Source organism: Zingiber officinale, chromosome 7B, assembly GCF_018446385.1.
Source record: "Zingiber officinale cultivar Zhangliang chromosome 7B, Zo_v1.1, whole genome shotgun sequence".
NCBI lineage: Eukaryota > Viridiplantae > Streptophyta > Magnoliopsida > Zingiberales > Zingiberaceae > Zingiber > Zingiber officinale.
The window spans coordinates 78365390-78390460 of NC_055999.1; the positions used below are offsets into that span (position 1 = coordinate 78365390).

The 25071-nt window shown below is 36.0% G+C and overlaps 1 protein-coding gene across 4 annotated transcripts; it reads right to left on the reverse strand.

The window, feature by feature from the left end:
• Positions 1–936: 936 nt before the first annotated feature.
• LOC122006082 (indole-3-pyruvate monooxygenase YUCCA2-like) lies at positions 937–9978 on the reverse strand. Of its 4 annotated transcripts, none has more exons than XM_042561421.1 (6): positions 9717–9978; positions 8063–8135; positions 2299–2894; positions 1556–1804; positions 1319–1441; positions 937–1241 (listed from the first exon to the last, which is right to left on the reverse strand). In XM_042561421.1, exons 3-6 carry the CDS (start codon positions 2716–2718, stop codon positions 1089–1091), a joined length of 945 nt encoding a protein of 314 aa, XP_042417355.1. In that variant the 5' UTR covers positions 2719–2894; positions 8063–8135; positions 9717–9978; the 3' UTR covers positions 937–1088. The 4 variants fall into 4 exon arrangements, with proteins under 4 accessions (XP_042417355.1, XP_042417354.1, XP_042417353.1 ...); XM_042561420.1 differs by having other exon boundaries at positions 2299–2976; XM_042561419.1 differs by having other exon boundaries at positions 8063–8215.
• Positions 9979–25071: the final 15093 nt, after the last annotated feature.

Consider the following 25071-nt stretch of genomic DNA (forward strand, 5'->3'; position numbering starts at 1 on the left):
GCTTTTCAATGTTTAATAATTTGTAAAATTTTATAATTTTGTTCAAAAAATATACCTTGACAAAGTGAAAATGTGTTAATAAAATTTTTTGCTTTTTTTTTGTTTTTGCCCCATAGTATGGTGGAGTAGTAAAACATTATGAGAACAAATAAGAGGATATTTTGATCTAGTTCATTGCCTATTATTGGATCCTCGTGACATAAAAAAATAATTACAATCAATTTAATAATCTAGAGTGACATTTTTTCGATGTGAATTAATGAATCAATTAGATATGATTCAAAATTATAAAAAATATAAATCAAAGCCGGAGGAAGAGGAAGAGAATATTGACTTGCAACAAATGGATATTGGATCACATAGTTTGGACTTCTAGAATATAATGCCATTAGACCAATCTATTTGATTATATTGAAAGACTCACTAAATGAGAATCTCTATTGGATCATATCATTTGGGTTCGAATCCCAATAGAATATTTTAGAAGTCAATCTCTAAACTAGCATAAGATGTACTTTAAATTTATTCGATAGGTAAACCAAGAAAACCCCATCTATCTGAAAGATTAATCAACGAAGTTCGGAAACTTGAATTATAAAAAAAAAACAATATTTTCTTTAGTTTACTTGAGTGGACTAGTCAGTAGAAGCCACATGCCACAACAGCATTTCCATTTCCCAACTGAGAAACTGCCCCAATTGCGAGCTAGTTACTTTTGTGTTCATAGGTAAATTCATGAGAAGAAAAGTCTCTTTTTTCTCACTTTTGGGAAGGAAATTTAGATAAGAAAGTTTCTTTGTTTCTTTCTTTTTCCTCAGTATCGTCTCTTCTCTGCTTCCTTTCCGAGTAAACAGGCTCTTAGTAACCAAAATCCAACAAGAGGTTATCCGAATGGAAGAGATCGATCATAAAGCACGAAAAAAAAAAAATATTCCATATCACAAAACTTTTCATTCTTAATATTATCATAAAGATGGCATCATCTGTTGCACGTGTAAATTACAACATTAATATAGATATCTCATCATCCATAGAACAACTTCAACATCATTACAAGTACAAAACAGGAGATGGAGCTGCACTGGTGCCTAAAGCACCGAAAATCCATGGACCCAGCATCGCCCAATATCATCAGCGATCTTTTGCGCATCGACGGAAGTCCCCATCAAGCCCTGCATCGAGAATCCAGCACTGTAAAGCCCCCTCTCCCACTTCCAACCTTTGCTCAGCTCTCTTCCTCCCTGCGAATGCAACAGAAAGAAATTGCAAACAAGTTCATGGAGTTCTTATTGATTCATTTGTGTGTGATATTTATCACCTTTAACCAAGTGTGCAGGTTGCTTCGGTAGCCCGTGGCAAGAATGATGGCGTCGAAGGACTCCAGTCTTCCATCCACGAACTCTGCTCCATGTGCCGTCAGTCGTTTCACAGCAGGGAAAATCTGCAATTTACATCAAATACTACTAATGAACACAGCTGAGGTTTATAGTGCTAATTGGCCATTAGACCGGCAACTTGACTGATTTAAATGCATTCAATTGAAGTGAACATAAACCTGGATATCACCGGATTTAATCCTAGCTAGCGCACCAACGTCCAGGACCGGCGTCTTGCCAGAGAGGGACTTAAGCTCAAGAGGTCCCAGCTTGGGTCGCTTGAGGCCGTGCAGCTCAGTGTTGCCGAGCATTAACCTGGAGATACACAAAAGAAAGCGATCTGCCACCCGAACCGGTAGGAACTTCAGGAGCCAAGAGGAAAGACCAAAGGTGGACCAGCCTAGTATTTCCCTGGGCAAGACATGCACCTGCAATTGATCGTCACAAACAAATTAAAATCTAAGATACATCTCTTCACATCATTTATTTAACATGATTGGTGTAAAGACATGAGTATTCTTTCCTCGATCTTTCGAACGAAAACATCACTATATATAATTTCCTGATGGCACTACTGTAAGCACTGTCTCGGCAAGGAGTGAAAAATTCAAAAGAGAGTGCAAAATACCAGACCGAGTAATAGAACAACAATTGGTACGCTTGTAGCACACTTAAGAAAAAGAGAGCTTCATAAATTGGTATTTGCATGCTCCAAAGGTATCCTACATTTTGAATTAAATAGAAGGAAAAATGCATGGGAATTCTATATTTAAAAATGAATGTAATCTGAAACATGAAATTGAATTTCCATGAATTATATTTGTAATCTAATAGTTCCTTCTTAGATACGAAGAATTGATATTTATGAATAGATTTATTATATGCTGAGAAGGTAGATGAATGAAATGACAAACAAAAATACCCCTTCTCTTACGACCATTGATGGACGTGCATTATGGTTGCAAAGGTCCAAGCAAACCTCCATACCAGAGTTTCCGCAACCAATAACAAGCACTCGCTGTCCCTGAAAGATTTCACCACACTTATATGAACTTGTATGGATCACGGGGCCTTTAAATTCGTCCATGCCACCAATCCCTGGCACTGATTCTTCAGCATTGACTCCAGTTGCTCCAACGAGCCACCGGCTCACATACTTGGTCAGGCTTCCATCACTTCCCACAGTGTGCACTCTCCACAGCTCACTTCTCGGGTCAAACTCTGCACTCACAACTGTGGAGTTGAACACAGGCCTGATGTTGAACCGTCTTGCATAAGCCTCAAGATATCTCACAAACTGTGCTCTACTGGGGTATGTAGGAAAGCTTTCAGGGAATGGCATGAGAGGGAGCTGGCAGAAGTGCTTCGGGATGTGGAGGTGGAGGCGGTCATAGGTCTTCAGCTGCCAAAGTGAGGCAATGAAGTGAGATCGCTCTAGGATCACACTCGGGATGCCCTTCTCCTTGAGACACGCAGCGACAGCAAGCCCCGATGGCCCAGCACCGACGATGACAGGCCCTGGAACAGCGATCCATTGATTAGCCTCATTGACCGATAAATTGACATTGATAGCCTGGTCAATGCGTTCTTCAATGCCAACCTGGTTGGCAAGGTGAATCAATGGGTCAAGGAGTTCACTTCCATATGATCCATTCCATATCCTCATAGGAGTTCAATGGAATGGATCCTCACTGCAGAAGACTAATATAATGAGAAGGTTGAAAATGAGTCAAAGAAGATGGTTTCTCAATTTCTTTGCCTTTGTTTTCGTCCAGCAAGAACTCAAAGTGGACACTAAGAAGCTGAAAGAAAAAATCTATTAGAAGTGCCAAGGGGAGATATCTCCTTAGATGGAGGTTGCAGACACAGGAAAACACACAGACGCTCAACCAAGACGGGCTATATATACTATGAGGAACATTGAGTGCTGTCTCTCCATTGGATGAGCCAGACAAACCTATGAATATTGTTATGTTGGGGCAACACTCCACAATGTAGAAAAAGTGTGTAGTTCCAAGTTCCAAACCTACTCCCCATTAAATACTCGCAGGAAATTATGAATGGAAGGTTATCCCTCCCAAAAAAGAAGCTAAATATAAGAAATAGGATTTGAGCATGGGCAGGGTTGACATGCAATCAAAATGCATCTTCCTGTGAAAACGGATGTTCCATATAAAAGAGGATGGGATCTCGAGGGAGAACTGAAAAATGGAAATAACCAAAATGTTAATCAGCAATAAGAAATATCTAATAGTCGGTGAATGGTAATTTCTCCCAAATATCAAGAGAATAAGACTGACATTTCTCCTAAAGATGAAAAGCTTGAAACAACACTGAAAACACACCTAACAGTACCATATAAAAACTCTAGTTTTTGGCTAGCCTAGATTTGTATTAAATGACAATCTAGTCTTAATAAATAACTAGCGGTGAAAGAGAATAAAATGCAACACCACATACTGTCGTTAACCATAACTGCTCAAATGCTGAATGCTAGACAGCATTATTTCTGCAATCAATAATGATGAAGTTAAAAAAAACCTAGTTGCAAGCTTGCATGCACAAAGAATGAATCTACAAGCATAGGAAGGTTAGAAAAAGCAAAAACAAAAGCACAAGTTTTACTCTGATGCACAAAGACCTATGAGAATCGCATGCATGACAGTAGGATAAGTTTATAATTGCATGAAATGTTTACTAATGGGTCTTAGTACAGTGATTGTGGGCATCCTCCAAGAATCATTCTTGCTAAAAATAATTCTATTTGAATTCCTCAGCAAGATGGAACAAATCATCCAAGTTTCTTAAATTCAAAATACTCACACCACTTGGCTTTGCCATTTGTTTAAGCATTGCATCCACCAATAAAACTTAGCATTATTAAGGCTGATGCCAAAATTATTGTTTAATTGACCTACATGAAATCACTTGGTCAGGAATTATAAATCACAAAAAATATTAATAAGAACTCAATTGGGATTTGCGAGATGAATAAATGATTAATATAAACTACTTGGTCCATCTTTCATTCGCATTAACAGTCCCAAAATTCACTCTCTAATCTAATGGCTATGATGCTATAAGATCATTATACATATTAGTGTAATTATAAAGAAATGAATTATCATAAAAGTCAATTAGAGTTTTGTTGTAAAGTGCATCACTGCCAACTTTTGACATTAAAAATAACCTATTTAATATTTTCAATTTTAAAAGAGCGACGGAATCGCATGATATGCTGCTAAATGTCAAGCTTCAACCAGTGCAGAACCATTCAGATAAAAAATGAACTTGACCATTGATTTTAAATAAATCACTATCTTTAAGCACAGACCACTCATCTTAATTTCAGGTAAAGAATCTAGTAAAAGAATATGGAAATAGGTAGTGACTTTTGTAACTTTCCTAAACAAAGTAATTTTTTATTCACTGTGACATAGAATAACTCATTTTATATATACGATATTTAAATGTCATCTTAGAGTATGTTTGGTACTTTTGCATTTTGAAAGTGCATTCAAAGTACATAGATAGAATAATTGTGTGCAAGCAATTTAATGTTCATTATCACATATACTATTCTGCGCTAGGGAAAAATGTCCCCCGTGATTTACCTGCATGTATCTTGTCATGGGCCAGCGATACTGGGTTGCTCAAGGTGAGCGATATCATCTTTTGCTCCAATTATCACATGTACTGTTCTCATGAAAATGTATTTAGAAATCACTTATATATATATATATATACAAAATAATATGTACTTCATATCTTTAACATTTTTATGCTTTTAATAATATGTACTGACCATAATATTAGTATTCAAATATTACTTCAATATTTTCTAAATGATATATTAATTTATTTGCAATTGGGAAAGTATCTTTTCATTACAATTTCCTCAGATTGGAAAAACAGCTTTGAGAAGTTGGTTGAACAGGAAATCACTTTAAGAATATCTTCACTAAACACGGAATTTTAGCCCAAACTATTTTAAGGTGTAAAACACTTTGATTAAGCATTCTCAAACACACCATTCATATGGACATTTTAAGTGAATTCAATAGGCATATTGTTTGTAATTGTATCTATTTGTAATGAACAATTTATTTATTTCTAAGTGTTAGAAGATTGATTCTTTTTGCCACACTTTTTGTGTATTGTTTCAAAGTTCTCTAACACGGCCATATGTGGCCACATACATGTACATATTAAAGTACTACATTACATATCTAATATTCTCCAAAAATGCTGTAATCCTCTACCCCGACCTTGTATTCTGATTCAACTAAATATTCAAACTGAGTGGGCCAGTGAGTGAAGTATATATGTAGGTGATTTCATTGATGAGTCTAAATTAATTTGAATTGAAACAAATAGTCAAATTAAAGATAATTTCATCGAACAAGTCTCTGTAAAAGTTTAAAGAGAAAGTAATGAAGAGTAAGAATTGTGATTGTTGTGACCGAAAGATGTTCACATATCTCTACAATGGCATGATATTGTCCACTTTGGGCCTAGGCCCTCATGGCTTTGCCCTTGGGCTCTACCTAAAAAGCCTCATACTAATGGAGATATCCTACATCCTTTTAAACTCATGATCTTTACCAAATCTTTTCAACGTGGGACTTTGATCGAATCCCAACAATCCTCCCCTCAAACGAAGGACCACAATTACTCTCATGGTCCGGGTCTTTCCACGAGCATCTGGTCATCTTGACCTGCTCTGGGCCTCCCCGCAAGCATCCACATCCGGTCACCTTGACCTACTCCGGGCCTCCCCACGAGCATTCGGTCATCTTGACCTACTTCAGGCCTCCCCGAGAGCATCCGATCATCCTGTCCTACTCGCCTCCCCGCGAGTATTTGATCACCCTAACCTGCTCTAGGCCTCCCGCAAGCATCCAGTCACTCTGACTTACTCCAAATCTCCCCGTGAGTATCCGGTCACCCTGACCTTCTTCGGGGCCTTTCTGCAAGCATCCGGTCAACCTAACCTACCCCGGGCCCACCCTCAACTTCGTTCAAGGCCACCCACATGACATCTAGTCTGGACCATGACTCTGATACCATTTGTTGTGACCGAAGGATGTTCACGTATCTCCATAAAAATGACCGGAACTTTATTAGAACTCTCTTTACACAAGAGAATGTACAATTTTCAAATTAATATAACAAAGATATTTTGTTAGATGAATTATATACTAGATAGAACCAATACTTGTGAATATTTTTATAAATAATATATAGTTTGGTGTGGTAAATGTTGAATATGTATGCATTTTGTTATGTTATTGAAGAAACATAGTTTATCTTATGTGGATCTCTTGCATGATCAATTTGATATCCTATCCTTTACAAATATTGCATAGGTTGAATATCTTGATAAATTAATATTGCGGATGCAAAACCTTCTTTTCCATTAATTGCTTAGATTAATTACTCTTATGTATCATATGGATTCTGTAAACTTCAATTTCTTTATACATATTGCTATGTATTTATATCAATAGAATAACATCTAAATACTAAAAAATAGATACTGCATATGTATTCATTCATAACTCATATTTCATAATGTATTTGTTGGGTTGTATATGTTGCTTACGCTTTCTAAAACCTTGTGGCAAATAGATAACCCATTATTATGCAACAATAACTTGTCTCCATTAAAGAAATGCCAATAGCTTGTGAGATGTCTGCCATTCCAACAGTCAGATCAGTTCTTATTTCTTTGTATCAAAAACCCTTATTAGGTAGCTTTTAATCTCATCAGTTCTTTAATGATCAAGATACAAGATTAAGCTAGATAATTACATTTGAGATAGTTTCTTCGGTCACATGTTTCTTCTAAAGACTTGATCTTCACAAACTAACCCTTACTGACGTCGAACCTTCTTATCTAACCTTCTTATCTGTAACATTTTGTAATGACATCATCTCTAGATCCTCAGTGATCATAAGGCTTGTTATGTCCTTCTGAAAATGTTGTACATTCACATTTTTTATAACAAGTAAAAAAAGAAACAAAAATAAGTCACATGGTTTAACAAATCAGAAAAACTAAAATGATCTGAGAAAAAGAGTTTGTGTAACTCCATTTTGAAGACTGCAAGCCTTCAATATTGCAAACTGGAAGTCAAACTTATTTTTTAAAATAAGTGAGCTCAGGTTCCAACAAAGATAAGAAGCTAGAGGTGCACTTAGTATGGTGTACTACTTTTAGCATGATAAACAAAATTCTTCTTTACTATGGAAAGGGAGTCATGAGCATTCTCAATAATCTCAAAATGATTGGCTTTAGAAAAGGTCTATGTTTTTGAAGTGGAAATGAGTCAAATGACAAACTAAGTGAATGACAAGGGAAGATAAAACCAGGAAACTTCCTGTAGGTGCCATCTCAGTGAAGGAGGGAAATTGTTTTCTTTTTCCAAAAAGCATTCAACTGACTTTTCTATAGTACATTCGGTGTCACTAATCAGTGATAAAGCTTTGGACTTTGTGCTATTCAAACTAATTTACAGAAATGTTGATAAATTTAAATACAGTCGACCCCACCTAGTGGGAAAAGGCTTGATTGTTGTTGTTGTTGTGTTGATAAATTTAAATAATTCTTCTGGCAAAGTCATGCTCAATTGAATTAGAAAACCACTCTAGAACAGAAAGAAAATACAGGAGATATTACTGACCTCTGAATCTTCTCAGTCATTGTGTAATAGTGCTTCCTTTTATCGCAATGCTTTTTTTCAGTGGAGATAGCAACTAACACCAATAGAAATATCACTAGGATCACGGTGGAGAACAATTGCTTTAACAATGTTCATAGCACAGGATGAAATACTCTGTTTAAAGTAGAAATTTTAATAATAAGCAATAAAGAAGAATTTATGGTACACCGACCAAATAATGATTCTATTAGCTTTTATATAATAATCTTCATATATCTAACTCTTCAAAACATCTAATTGATGTCTGTATCTGTGAGCATGCATGCCTGTACGAGTGAAAAAATTATATGACCAAACAAAAAGGTTCCTTTGTGGGAGCAGAAAATTAGATTGGTTCTAAAGGAAAGGCTTAAAGCTAGAGGGAGATAAACCTTTCTGAAGACATAAATCAGGCTTAGAATAATTATTTTCAACAGGAAAACTATCATAGATAGTGGTATTGCTCATTCATGAAAAAGCACAAAAAGGGGTAAACTCATGCTCATGCAAAAAGATCTTTTTTGGCTTTGGAAAATTTATGATATAGACACGTGTACCATAGGATTGCATACAACATAAGCAACTGATGCTTTTGTCATTAGCTGTGTACGAAAATCTAGTAAGCCATGTACTAGTAAATGCAAAAAAAGTTACAAATTTATAGAAAATATATATTGAGATACTAAGTTTTTTGACAATCATAGGCTATTGATTTGCAGTCACCATCCGGTTACATCATAAACCAAAACACATGTCTATATGGGAATAAATTATAATCTCTAAATTTTTTATGCAGGTACTTTTTACTCCTCTCTTCTCTGAAACTTTTGCAAGGGTCGAGAAACTGGTTGAGAATAATGCTGGATTTCCAGGACTTGAGCCTTAGGGTTTGTAGGCACTGAAATGGATAAAGAGAACAATGGTCAATAAATCAAATTGATGAGCTAAAAACGTCAACTCCCACAGCCAAACTCCTTCCACGCCTCAAAAGGTTTTCCACTGAGGTAAGTTTATGCAAAATGAGATCCCTCTTTCCAAATGTTCGTACATAAACATTTGTTACAAAAAGGAAGTGTCTGACAGTGCAACTCTGCGAAGCCCTACTATTCCAGCTTTTATTAACTATCTCTAATAAGAAACATTTGATTGGGTTTCCCTCTTTCTCTAACTCAGCTAACTTGCACATAAGGCTAAATTGAGAATAGTTCCATTTCACCAAGATTCTTCAAGATTTCCTTTAGCAATCCAAAATTAGTAGTTGGACTTGGAAGCAAACAGGTCAAACCCTAAAAAGAATCACTCTGAGTGCTCTTCAACATGGACACGCATCACAATCTTTAGTTGATCCATGTTTGATTATTTTTAGAGTATTACATCTCCAATTTGGCAACCCTCCAATATTATATCAAAAAGCAAATGCAACCACTGCCGTTTTCTCACCACTTGCTATTCAATAACAAATATTCTCTTTCGCACCACTCGGTTACATCTGCTAGGTAGATTCACTAGGTAGATTCACTAGACAGTGGGGTGGAGGTGGAAAATCTTGACCAACAAGCTGTCTTGCAAGCATAGTTTAGTAAAAATCAACGCAAAGTCTAAAATTGCAAGCTTCTGAATGGACTTGAAATCTTACCTTACTGAATAGGGATCGACCGTGGGCCGACACACAAGACCATCCAAGATCTCCACTTTTTGTCTCCATTCATCTTCCCTCTAAAATTACGTATTTGTCCAAGGGAATTGAAAACGCGAGGAAGCAAACACGGATGGCATCCAAATGTCGGAGTCTTGGAGCGTCGAACTTCTGCAAACGCCGCCGCAACGACGACGACATTGGGGGAGCAAGAGCTTCCCAGGACCAAAACCTTGCATCTTGAGACCTAGCCGGCGACAGAGAGAGAGAGAGAGAGAGAGGAGAATAAAAAAACATATAATAGAGTATTATTTAAATTTTTTGCTAATTTAATAAACAGCTTAATTAGATTTTCATAATACCAAAATACATATTCAACTTTCATATTTATTAAATACGTAGATATTTCTAATTATACCTCTTCTTTACCAATAATATATAATAGTTATATAATAGTTTAATGAGCTTGTGACAAAATAATTTCAAACCGCACTAATTTTAAAAACTCATAGCAATTAGCAAGTTATAAAATTCATGTCCGAGAACATGCTTAATTAGGAAGATGTAAAAAGTACAATAGACTTGGTTTAAAATATTTTTGAGATGTCTAAAGTCATCCGTGAGTTTTAATCGAAATTTGTTAATGGCCTTAGAATTTTAAATTTTCAATATAGTCTGAATCCCTATGGACCATTGATGGTATTGATGAATAAGTATGAAAAGTCTAAGCCTTTAATGAACTTGTGTCAAATTTTCTCAAATACTCTTTTGATGGTATTGATGAATAAATTTGAAGATGTGGTTATACTCAGGAGGTTCTTAAGAGTGTAATAGTCATGTTTTGAAGTGATTAAGAGATTTTTAAGGTCATCAATAAGTTTTGACCAAAATACATTGATTATACTTAGAAAGATGTGAAAAGTGCAATGGACTTGATTTAAAATATTTTTGAGATGCCTAAAGTCATCGACAAGTTTTAATCAAAACTCGCTGATGGTCATGTAGTGTTCGGAATTTTAAAATTATGATATGGTTTGAAATCAAGAAAGTCTTACCAACCATTTTGTGGTATTGAAGCAAAGGTGGATCTACATTGGGACTGTACTATGTTGGGGTAATCCCGATGGTCCGTGTGATCATGTATTTTGATATTTGGATAAAGAGTTTAAGTTAGGTTTTGATATGTGTATATGAGTGTGCAAGTTTACAAGATACACGTATGACTCCGCTTGATGGTTTCGAGTCCGATAAAGGATGGAGCATCCGAGGGACCGTGGATAAGGCAACAAGGACAAATGCTGAGGAAAGCGACTTCGAGGCCTACACGAAGGATGGCATTAGGACGAGCCGCGGACTTGGATGCATCTGAGGGATGAGATCCAAATGTAGTAGGCTTGAAGGCAAGAGAGGTCAAGGCTGCAAAGAAGAGCGGAGTGAGTTGTGAGGGTCCGAGTGCTGAGAAAAATGTACTCGGGAAGGAGAACCCTAGGTTTAGGATTGTACTAATCGACTAACAGTCGAGCTGGAGAGAACAGAATGCTTCTGATCTTTCAATTGAAGTGGATCAGTCAACTAGTCCTATCACCAGTCGACTGATATCAAGTCGCTGGAGCTATAACGGTCGAATTCCACAAAGGAACAGTCGACTAGTGTCAGCTTAGCTATTTTCCCAAGCTCTATATAATGGAGTTTGGGGTGGTAAGCCTTGGTTGATGAAATTAGACTTAGTTTAAACCTAATTAGTAGCCACCAAAGTCTCAAAGTGCTCATTGTGTTCCAAGAGGCCTTGGTAAGAGTTGTGGTGAGGTTTCTCCATCCACAAGAAGACTTGAGTTAGCCGGAGGTTTTCCGGGGGCTAATTCACCGAAGGATTGAGGGATCGTATACCTTACGGACAACCGTGGAGTAGGAGCCCTAATCTCCAAACTACGTTAAAAGAAATGTGTTAGTGGTTTGCTTTCTTGTTCTTGTTTCTTTTTGTCTTTAGCTTTCATATTTGTGTTTGTATTGTTTGTATTTTGTTGTGCTAACAAATACGTTGCAAAGCGAACTTGGGGGTACTGTCTATTCAACTCCCCTTCTAGTCGGTCATACGATTACCAACAAGTAGTATCAGAGCAAGGTCGCACTTCACCGGACTAACCACTGAGAAGAGCAACTTCAAGAAGATGACCAACTTAATGGATCTGTCGAAGTATAAAGGAGGAAGCCTATGGGGCATCACATTTTTGATGGTGAAGATGAAGAACTTCTTTAAGACTGATTGAGACACCATGATAGTTATCGAGGAATCATTTGAAGTCCCAAGAGACAAAAAAAAAAAAAAAAAGACTCCGACCATGATATTGGATCGAAGAGCAACGATCATGGTTAAAGGCAAATGATAAGGTAATATCAATTTTAATTGACATATTACCTAATGATGTCATGAGTCATGTAGGAGAATATGAGAATGTCCACGATTTGTGGAGCAAAGTGAAGAAGGTTCTAGGAAAAGAACTTATGCCTACATAAGGAGAAGAAGAGCCCAAGGAGATGGGTTTAATGGTCCAAGAACTAGAGGAGGAGCAACAGAAAGTTGACACATGATCAACAACTAAGGAGGAGAAAGATGAAGAAATGACATCTACAAGTGTGGATGAGGAGACATCCTCAAAGGTTGAATAAGAATCCAAGATAAGTGAAGAAGAAGAAAAGGTCTTGGAAGTCAACCTAGTAAGCATCTCCACTAAAGTGAAGTCAAAGGATCACATCACTTGCTTCGAGTGCAATAAGAAGGGGCACTACAAGAGTAGGTGTCCGTTGGATAATAAGAAGATAATTCCTAAACTCATTCAATTTAATTTAAATACTAACAAGGGTTGTAGGAATGAAGAAACCCAAAGAAGGAGATTGCACATCATATGATTCACGTGTGGGAAGAAGGGCCACTACGACATCAAATGCCCTAAGAAGCGGGAGATCAAGAAGCTAGCACAATTGAAGAAATGGAAGAAGAAGAAGAAAAACTCAAGTAAATGAGGAGCTTCAAGGGTAAGAGAGGTATATTCTAACTTGAAGGTTAATTCAAATTTAAACTCCTCCGTACATGCTAGAAATAATTATTATTATTTACCCATGTAAAATTTTAACTTTAGATATCATGATAGGAATAGGGTCAATGTAGATTATAACCCTAGGAGATCTATGCATGATAAACCTAGAAATGGTAGACCTAAGGAGAGCCAAAGTATTAATCCTAAGAAGGGGAGACACATGCCTAGGAAGGGTAGGTCTAGGAATGTCTAAGGTGGACATGTTGACTCTAGGTTTAGGAATCTAGAAAGGAAAAAATCAAGCTTTGAAGATAAAGCTTGATAGTTTGGAGAAGACCCTAGCTAGATTCAATATTGGATCTAAAGGTTTAAGTATAGTGTTGGGTGGTTAAAGACCCAGCAATGATAGATTGAGTTTGGTATATCGATCTAATATCTCCAAGGCTAAGGGAAAGTCTTATGCTAGGCTTGCATATGACTATAGTAAGGAGAAATCAAGAAATGGCAAGGGAAAATCATTTAAAAGTATGGGGAATTAACCAAGGACAAGATGTCTAAGATTAAAAAGGTTAGGTTTGTAGGCCAAGTGTCACCCGAGGTGCACCGATGTGGCCTAGTAATTGTGGATGAGTCACTTAGAGAGGTGGCTAAGGTTAAGAGCTCTAGGGGAAACTCAAATAGTCTTTAGGACCTATCGTAAATGAATCCCAAGTGGTTTGGGATACAAGAAGGTCTAAGGCATGTGCCAAATGGTTTAGAAGCGGATTTGAGTCTCAAACTTAGGAAATTGACACAATTGGGGTATGTGTTCATGTATGAATATATGACATTATGGTCATATTACATGATAATTAGTTTTAGATATATAGATGTCATATAACCAATACTAGGGATGCATTGTGGTTTAGTATAGTAGATACATCAAGAGAAAACCAAAACTAGGACTTTAGGTCAAGGTTAAATTAAATTATTTAGCTAGTTTTGGGTTTTGTGTCAATTTTGGAATTCGAGATATGTATATTTTAAAATATATTTTTCTAAGTAGACACGAGTAAAACTGTCATTTCCACAAAATTTGGAGAATTTTAAATTATTAGTGCATTTCTGTTGGATTCTGTATGTTATCTGGGATAAAGACAGGATGTCAATCGACTATCAGTCGACTGGTAATAGTGTTTATCGAACACAGAATGATTATGGGTTTGTTTCGATAACAGCAGTTGAATGATACTTATAGCAGTCGACTGATATAGTCTGAAAATTATTTTTCAACATTATATTTGACTGGATCAACTCATATAGGTGTATTAGGCTCTTGGGGGATAAATATATGAGTTTAGGGTTAGTTTGGATGTTCAAGTTTTGACAATTGGGATATTGTTGGAAGCTTTTTAATGTTAAGCAAGAGGGGAGAAGTAAGGTTTTAGTTGGGAAAACCTTAAATGTCTTTGTGTGTAGGGGGAGCCTTGTGATAGGTTCTTAAATATCTCTATGGTAAAAGTCCTAGCTCATTGGGGAGCTTAGGCGTAGCGAGAGTTTTGTAAAAGGTTCCAATCCATATTGCATATTTCTCTTAACGGTGTAAGTCCAAGTATGTAGCCTTGGCAACGTAAGTCCATTTGTGTTATTAGTATGTTTATTGCTATTTATTTTCCCTAACTTAAGCGTATTGCCAAACATCTAAAAGGAGGAGATTGTTGGAGTAATCTCGATGGTCCATGTGACCATGTGTTTTGATGTTTGGGCAAAGGGTTTAAATTAGGTTTACCCTTGTATTTGATATGTGTATGTGAGTGTGCAGGTTTACAGGATACACATATGACTCAGGGTCCGGTGAAAGATAAAGCATCTGAGAGACCGTGGATAAGTCAACAAAGACAAGAGCCGAGGGAAGCGACTTCAAGGCATACACGAAGGATGGCATTGGGGCGAGTTGCGGGCTTGGATGCATCTGAGGGGCGAGAACCAAAGGTAGTAGACTTGAAGGCAAGAGGTCAAGGCTGCAAAGAAGAGTCAAGTGAGTCATGAGGATCCAAGTGCTGAGAGAAATGTAGTTGGGAAAGGGAACCCTAGATTTAGGGTTGTACCAATCAACTGGCAGTCGAGCTGAAGAGAACATAATACTTCTGATCTCTCAACCAAAGTGGATCAGTCAACTGGTCCTAGCATTAGTCAACTGGTATCGAACCGTTAGAGTTGTAACGATCGAATTCCACAAAGGACCAGTCAATTGGTAACGGTAGTTTTAGCTTGGCTATTTTCCCAAACTATATATAATGGAGCTTGAGGTTGCAGGCCTTGGTTGACAAAATTAGACTTAGTTAAAGCTTAATTAGTAGTCACTAAAGTCTCAAGTGCTCATTGTGTTCCAAGAGGTCTTGGTAAGAGTTGTAGTGAGATCTCTCCACCCATAAGGAGACTTGAGTTAGCTGGAGGTTTTTGGGGGTCTAATCCACCGAAAGATTGAGAGATCGTCCACCTTACAGATAGCCGTGGAGTAGGAGCTCTAATTTCCAAACCACGTTAAAGGAAATGTGTGCGGTTTGCTTTCTTGTTTTTGTTTCTTTTTGTTTTTAGCTTTTGTATTTGTGTTTGTATTCTGCTATGCTAACAAATACGTAGGAAAGCGAACTTGGGGGCACCATCTATTTAACCCCCCTTCTAGCCAGTCATACGATCACCAACATACTGTGCTCTAGCCTAGCTTAAAAATCATACATCATTAAATCACTTGTCTAAAAAAACAAGCATTCATTACCATGCATAAATTGTGCAGGATCTATTATTTTAACAACCCCTAGAGCCAACCCCATGGATATGGAGGGAGGTTAATGAAAATACAACTTTGGGAGATGCATGATGACGTCAATTGTGCATGAGATTTTGAAAGATGTGGCATTGCGCCCCCATAGTGTAATGTAGACAGTGAGCGTATGTCATTTCTAGTGTAATGGCCAAAGGTTGATTCTCGGGAACTAATAACCTGGGATTTACCCCACCATGCACATAACGCTTATATGCCTGCATTTACTTTCCTCCAAATCTATGGGACCAGCACTATGGGTCATTAAGGTAATGGATTTACCTTTTTTAAAAGATGTGGCATTGTCGCCAAGGCGTAACACAAACGGTAGGCGCATAACGTCTCTGGTATAATGGTCAGGGGTTGATTCTGAGGAACCGACTGTTGAAATACTCCGGAGCTAGGGGGGATGAATAGCTCATCTCGCTTTGTTGAAGATGATTTACAGCGGAAAACTTGAAGTGAACTCCTCCAATGCTAACACAAGGATTTACTTGGTATCTACCTCAAGAAAAGATGGCTAATCCAAGGATCCACGCACGAGTGCAGCAACATTTCAACCCTAAGCTTTCAAGAACTGGTGGTGAGGATCTATGAGCTTGATGAGTAGTTACGGAGAAGAGATGTGACATTTGAACTCGCCAACAGCTTTATCTTTGCGCTTTTAGGGTTCCCAATTGATTGTCATGTCAGATCCACACAATCCTATTAGTCCCTTGGCGACCGGCTAGAGGGGGTGAATAGCCTACACAATAAAAACAAATAAAATCCTCTTTCTCGAACTTACAGTTTTATTTAACACTTGCATAAAAAGTAATATAAATTAATTAAAGAAAAGAAGAGGCACAAAAGGGTTACTTGGTTTGTAATCAAGGAATTGTTAATCCAAGGAAGTTAAAGCTCACTAAACAATCTCCTTCAGGCGGAGAAACCTCTTACAGTAGTTGAAGCATATAAATACAGAACAAAACTAAAGAGAAATTGATTACAAGTGTTGTTCTAAGCTACTAGGACCAGAGTTGTATTTATAGCTCTGGTCGAGGAGCCTAGAAAGGTTTCAGGCGCTTGGAGGAGGATAAAATTTTATCACGGTCACAACATAACGCGCCACGTCATGTTTGGCTGAATTTTTAGGTCTGGGCACCCGGACCCAAAAGTCAACTTCTAGTTGACTTTTTGTTCCAGGTCTTCCACTTCAGTTCCTCTCACTTAGGTCCGGATCTTTCACTCCGGCTCTATTTGCTTGGGTGATTTTAGTCATCTGAAATAAGGCTCACCCGAACCCATTTTTCGGCCTTCGAGCAGTTTTCCACTCTGATTTCTCATCCCTCGGAAACGCTGCGCGTCTCCGCCAACGTACTCTTCCGCAACACCTCATCCCTCAGATGCATCAAGCCCGTCGACTCTCTTCCATGTCATCCTTCTCGCTAGCTACGTCTTTCGTTCGACTTCCTATACTCCTAAGTTCCTGCACACTTAGAGGGGTGTATCCAATCAAAAGATTGAATAACTTTCATTAATTTTTTTTAATGATAGACTTTTGTAGAGTTGATAGATTTTTATTGACTTTTATAGAATCTCATATAGTTGTGAAAAGAATTTCATTGAGTTCTATAGACTTTTTTGCAAGACTTTTACAGATATTTGTAAATTTTATGGAAACGTGTAGATTTAAGGGGATGTATTCAATCTTGGAAAAGCGTAGATGGTTATGGTCTCGCACGATATTTATTTTCGAACAAAACCTAAAATACCTAATTAAAGTTATTTTTTTAATAAAATGATAAATAGCATACTTATCCATAAATTTTTTTTTCTAACTTTTTATATTTTTATCTTATTTTGGCTAAAAAGAAAGAGAGGATAATGTCTCAATTTGTAATTTTTAAAAAACTTTAATAATATAATTTTAAATCTAATAATATTATAATGATCTTAAATATTTTTATTTATAAATTTGATCCAAATTATTATGAAATGTTGGTTAACCTTTAATTTGGTCATATTTTTAATAGAGTGTTGAATTAATAAATTTGATTAGTAATAAAATTAATAACAATATTATTACTTTGATTAGTAATAATATTATTAAAATAAATAAATATAAAATATATAACATTTATTTAGGAATTTTTAAGATTTAAATAAATTTTATAGAATATTTTTAGGGTCTGATTTCATTAGACTTTATTAAATTATCTATTAATTAAGTTGAGAATTAATTTGACTTATTAATATATATTTTATATTAAAACTTAATGTCTCAAGTTTTTCTTCCATGTACGCACAATGCCACGGTTCAAATCGACTTCGACTTCGACCTGCTTGCAGGTAGCTAACGGAAGCATCACCGACTGCCTCAAACAATTTTTCTATTTATTTTCCTTCTTTCCAACGCACAGTAAGCTTCACCTGATGACACTCTTTATTGTTTACCATCACGAGCATCCAGAGAAAATTCTCCGCCTATAGCCTGCCATCGAAGAAAAGGCTGCAAGCAGCTGCCATTCCATTACGACCATTTTGATCCATTATTTTGTCATTATAACATCAGAAAATAGTATTTTAGAGGGCTCTTAGCTTCGCATGAAATGCATGTTGAGAGGTTGATGCAGCCCGCCGAGAGATTAAACAAGGATAGGGCCTTTTAGATCAAAGAAATAATCAAAATCGAGTAGTGGGAAGAGAAAGGACTTATTCGTAAAAAATTAAGGCGATTTGAAGTCGATAGAAATCTCAAGGGTGAGGAGAAGACTTTTTATTTTATTTTTAAAGTTGTACCAAGTGTTTTGGAGAGCTCTTATTGATTAAAATTTATATCCAAGGAATTCTAAAAGAATCCATGAAAATCAATTGAAATTTTGGATACCAAAAGATTTTCATAGAGTTTTAATAAGTCAAGTTTGAATACTACATGATTTTTTAAAACTCTATAAAAATCTAATTTGAATACCACTAGATTTCTATAGAGTTTATAAAAGTCTAGATTGAATACACCTAGATTTTTAAAATCCATAAAAGTCATTCAAAGTAATTAAAAGTTTAACATTGAATACACCCCCTTAAATACAAGGGTTAAAAACATAACAAAACCTAATTTGACTTGGTTTGAGCACATCAAAACTACCACGAGGTATTTACAATCTTCTCCTTTTTTATGCAAGAAATTCAAGTTAAGTTAGGGTAAACTAAACATAACTAACAGTAAGGTAATAATTTTGCAAGTAAAAAAATATACAAAAATTAATGAATGATACCCTCCCCTAGACTTAATCTCTAATTTTCCCCTTTTGATCACATTAAAATGAGATAATTTATGCAAAGTCTAAGGGATAAAATCAAGAAGTATTAAGTTTTGAAAATCTAGATTTTTCAATTTATAAACCATTTTTTTAAAAAAAATATATTTTTTAAATCTCTTAGATAGAAAAAATGATAAAGTTAACAGAAAAATATTTTTTTTTGAAATAGCAGTGTAAAATATTTTTAAATTGAAGAATACGAAAAAATAATATAACAAAAAAATTTCTATAAATGAGTAATGAAACTTTATTTCTCGAAAAATTTAATTTTGATTAATTTCTAACAGAAGTTATGCAAAACAATTTATTTGAAAGCATTAAATAATTTTATAACAGTTAAATGCTTTAACAATTAATCAATTAAATATTTATTTCAGTAATTGACTTCTAAACTGTGGCGAGATAATAGACCTTCTTGGTTATTGGAACAACAACCACTTCTAGACAAAGTCTCTTAAATAAATTAAATATTTAATTTTCTTTCTAAAAACCCTAGGTATAACTTTCAAAATTTTAAAAAATATACACAAAAAGATAATTTTAATTTAAACATGACTTTGGAATCTAAAATAGATTCCTTTCTACTAGATTAATCAAAAAAATTTAGGGATATATTTTGGTGACAACTTTCTAACTTGACATTTATGATACCTGAGATACCAGTTAAGTCCTGAATTATTTCTAAAATTCGAAGGAATAAAAGTTGAGCATGCAGAATTTTTAAAATTTTGTATTTGATCTTTTAAAATTTTATTTTCTATTTTTATTTTGTCAAAATCTTTTAGTTGACAAGATGCTGCTAAGGTTAATTTTAACTCTTCATTTTCTTTTAATAATTTTTATTTTATATCTCTAATTTTTAGGAACTCTTTGACATCATTTTTATAAATTTAAATAATTGGTCAGGAGGTAGGGATTATACCTGACTTACCTTGTAGTGCTGCTTTCCTCTGACAATGCTCCCCCTTCATCGATGCTCATTCAGGATGAGCTTACTTTGTCTTCTTCTTCTTGGTGACTTGCCACTAGCGCAAGTCTGGCGATGACTTCGATCTCCGATTTGGATGATGTTTCATCCCACGTCGCCTTTAGTTTTCAATACTTTGTCTGGACTGGTCTTTGGTCCTTGTTCTTGTCTTTACTCTTCAATTTAGGGCAGTTATCTTTCACGTGTCCTTCTTCATTGTAGTGATAGCATCTTATATTTCTTTTTCTTATTTTAGAGAACTTGATTAAATTTATTAGTTTTAAATAACTTTTAAAATTTTCTTACCATAAATGTTGTTTCTCCATCATCGAGAGAAGTTTCAGAATCTGGTTCGTCCATTTTTACCTTTAAGGCAATGTTGTGGGTTAACTCCTTTTTCAGATTTGCACATCTCATTTCATGAACTTCAAAAGTTGAAAACAACTCTTCTAAAGTACTTACCTCTAGATCCTTAGAGATATAATAAGCATCTACTAATGATGCTCATTCAATAGTCCTAGGGAATGCATTAAGCGCGCACCTTAGCAAATCTCGGTTGATTACATTTTCTCCGAGATTCATGAGTCCGGTGATGAGTTCCTTTATTCTAGAGTGAAGGTGTGCAACGATTTCACCTTCTTCTAATTGGAGGCTGCTGATCTGGTTTCGGAGCAAATCTCGTCTCGCGAGCTTTGTCTCCAAGGTTCCTTCGTGTAGTTCCATGAAATTCTCCCAGAGCTCCTTGACTGACTCATAGGCTCCAATCTGGTTGACTTCTTGAGGTGGTAAGATGCTAAGCAAATGAAACTCTGTTTTGTCATTTGCCACGAAGTCGGCTTACTCCTTCTTCGTCCATTGATATTCTTCTTTGCCCTTTGGTGCTACAAAACCAAATTTCATGATTAATAGTAAATCGAAATATGTCTTAAAGAAACCTCTATTTTTTTCTTCCAGCTCGCGAATTCCCCTTCGAACTTCGATGGGTAGATGCTCGATCCGGCCATCTCTTATGCTTCGTTCGACGATTAGTCTTCCTGAAGCTGTTGGGCTCAAATACCAATTGTTGGTTCCTTGGCGACCGACTAAAGGGAGGTGAATAGCCTGCACAATAACAACAAACAAAATCCCCTTTCTTGAAGTTTATAGCTTTATTAACACTTGCATAAAAGGTAATACAAATTAATTAAAGAAAGAAAAGGCACAAAATGATTACTTGGTTTGCAATCAGGGGATTACTAATCCAAGGAAGTTGAAGCTTACTAAACAATCTCCTTAAGGAGGAGAAGACTCTTATAGCAGTTGAAGCACTTAAATATAAAACAAAACTAAAGAGGAATTGATTACAAGTGTTGTTATATATAAGCTACTAGGACTAGGGTTGTATTTATAGTCCTAGTCGGGGCGCCTGGAAGGGTTCCAGGCTCCTGGAGGGAAATAAAATTTTATCCCCGTCGTAACAGAATGTGCCACGTCATGTTTGACTGAATTTTTAGGTCCGAGCGCCTGGACCCAAAAGTCAACTTTTAGTTTACTTGTGGTCTAGGTCTTCCGCTCTGGTTCCGCTCACTTGGGTCTAGATCTTTTGCTCCGGCTCCGCTCGCTTGGGTGATTTCGGCCATCAAGAATAGGACTCACCCGAACCCATTTTCTGGCCATCGAGCAGTCTTCTGCTCCAGCTTCTCGTCCCTCAGAAACACCACGCGTCGCCTTCTCGTCCGCCAGCGTACTCTTCCACAACACCTCTTCCCTCAGACGCACCAAGCATGTCGGCTCTCTTTCATGCTGTCCTTCTCGCTAGCTGCGTCTTTCGCTCGACTTTCTGTACTCCTAAGTTCATGCACGCTTAGACGCATGGGTTAAAAACACAATAGGACCTAACTTGACTTGGTTTGAACACATCAAAACTATCGCGGGGTGCTTACAAATCCCAATCATCCAAAGCTCGCAACTTGCACAATGGGCCTCTTCCAATCGATTAGCTGGGGGGCAGCTGGATCGATCAGCTAATTGATCCAGATGACTTCTGCATTCTTGCGAAAAAACCCCCAGAATTGATTAATCAGCTGATCAATTAGGAGTACACTATACTCTCATGAAGTACCTCAATCAATCAGTCGCTCTGCCTGAATCGATCAGATGATCGATTCACCTTTCCTCTTCAAGATGGCACTCTCAATCAATCAATTAATCGATTAGGTTCAACCTTAACTCAAGTCTAGGATTCGCTTGCCCAATATTCTATCAATCATGACCTGTAGGACTTTCATATGCCTAGCATCCAATCAACCTTGACCTGCTGGGACTTTGCCACCAAGTGTCTGTCAATTCTTTAACCCATTTAGACTTTCCTCCTTGTACTAAGTGTCCAATCAGCCTTAACCCACTTGGACTTTCCTCCTTGTACCACGTGTTGGGTCAACCTTGATCCACTTAGATTTATCAAATACCAGGTGTCTAGTCAACCTTGACCCACCTAGATTTACCATCTCGTGTCGAGTGTCCGGTCCTCCATGATCCACTTGAACTTCCAAACACCAGGTGTCTAGTTAACCTTGGCCTATCTGGATTTCCACTACCTGACTTCACTCACCAGGGCTTTCCGTTTGCCTAGCTTCACTCACTAGGGATTTTCACCACCTGGCTTCACTCACCAGAATTTCCCTCTGTCTAGCTTCACTCACTAGGAATTTTCACCTGGTTTCACTTGCCATAACTTTTCTCACTGCCTAGCTTCACTCACTAAGACTTTTCAACTGACTGACTTTACTTACTAGGACTTCCCTATGCCTTAGCTATACCAAGAAATCTTTTTTGAATCATTCGAATTAGAACTATTTCTCAATGATTATTTTTGTACTAAGAATAGAAAAAACAGTTCGATCTATTACCGAATAATTTTCTTCAAAAGTGATTCCACTTCCTCGGTGATCTTCCATGACTTATTTGGACTTCTAAACACCAAGTGTCTGGTCAACTTTGACCCATCTAGATTTCCACTACCTGGTTTCACTCAATAGGAATTTCTCGCTTACTTAGCTTCACTCACTAGAACTTTTCACCACTTGCTTCACTCACCAGGATTTTCCTTTGTCTAGTTTTACTCACTATGACTTTTCACCTAACTTCACTCACCAAGACTTTTTTCACTGTCTAGCTTTACTCATTAGGGCTTTTCAATTGTCTGGCTTTACTCACCAGGACTTTCCTCTACCTAGCTTCACTCACTAGGTTTTTTCACCTAGCTTCACTCACTAAGTTTTTTCACCTAGCTTCACTCTCTATGACTTTTCTCACTACCTACCTTCACTCACTAGGACTTTCCAATCTGTATGGCTTCACTCATCATGACTTCCACACCAAGTGTCAAGTCAACACTGATCCACTTAGATTTTCTTATTCTTCCAACCTTCCAGTTAGTTATGCTCTTGCCTAACCTCTAATAAGGATTTTCTAGTCAAGTATCCGGTCAACCTTAACCTACTTGACTCATCTGGTCAACCTTTGATCGTCAATATCTCATAATGGATAATTACATCTGCAAACTCTATACATTGTTAAACATCAAAATTTAAATATCAAAACTCAAACATCAAAACTTAAACTTAAGTCAACTCAAGCTTAGTTAACTTGATCAACTTTAACTTAGAAGAAATTATACTAATATTGATGATTTAAGATTTACCCATCATATACCTAATATCTATATACTTATATTTATCTCTCTATATCCATAGTATTAATATTAGGGGTCGTTAAAATAATAGATCTACTTAGTTTTAAAGATGTGGCATTTGTGGCCGGATCTAGGCGGTGTAGAAACTAGTGGATCTACCTCGAAATACATGACATAATTATTCTTATATATTTTTTATATTTTCGTTGTATATTGCAATGTATCTTATGTAATTATTAATTATTTTTTAAAATACAAAATACTTTCGTTACTGAAAAAGATTTCTTTTTTTATTGCATTTTTTTATTATATTACTACAATATTTTCTATTTTAAAACTTTAATATATAAACAAATAAATCTTTTTAGATAATCATATATTATAATCTCATTACTTTTCAGTTAAATTACACCATCAATCTCAATTAAATTTATCAAAAATATTTTTTTTAATAAACATGAAATATACATTAAAAATATTAATTTATCTTAACATTACTCGAAAGAAAATATAAAAAAATAATAAGAAGGATTTAATTGGTTGAATTAATCAAGTATTAAAAATAAATAGCTCGCAATATGAAAAAAAAGAAAGCTACATATACTCATTATAGTATAGTGAAAAATACAGATTACCCATGTAATCAGAGACCCATCTAAGATAGGACTCGTCCTGGACTCTAATTTAATTCCCCAAAAAATTACATAGGTATTTCATAAATTATAATTTAATTTGTTCCTTCTTTCATTTATTTTATCTTGATAACTCACTCAAACTCAAAGTCTACCTTGGATCCGTTCCATACATAAAACTCAGTCCATTTCTAATTTCTGAATCTATCGCTAATGTCAAGTCTAAGACTTTTAACGAGCTTGTGCCAAATTTTCTCGTCTTGAAATTTTAAGAATTCACCTCTCTCACTTAGCTTTATGTTGTGTAATCTAGGTTTGAAGATATGATTATATCATGGAGGCTCTCAGGAGTGTAATAGTCCTGCGTTGAAGGGACTAAGAGATTTTTAAGATCATCATTGATGCCCACCGTGTCCATAATTTCAAACTCTTACATATTCTAAATTGGAGTTCTAAGAAGCTTTTGGTGCTATTGGTGAGTATGGCAGATTTCTACCCTTTAATAAATTTGTGTCAAATTGAGTTGAGGTTGTGAAAATTTTAAAAATCAACTTCTCTCAATTTTAGACTCTAATGACATGATTGCACCCAGGAGACTCCAAAAGTATAATAATTATGATTTAAAGTATTTTGAGGTTCTCAAGCTCATTAACGAGTTTTGACAAAAACACGTTAATATCCTTATAGTCTATAGAATTTTAAAATCCTGATATATTCTGAACTAGAAGAGTTTTAGAAAACTTTTGTTGGCATTGGTGAGTAAATATAACATACTTAAGAACTTTAATGAGCTTATATTAAATTGTCTCGAGGTTATGATATTTTAAAAACTTACATCTCTTAATTTAGACAGTCAAATCTAGTTTTGAAGACATGTGTTATACTTAGACGCTAAACACGGAATTAATGGTCTTAGTAAGTGATTCTAAAATTCTTAAGAATG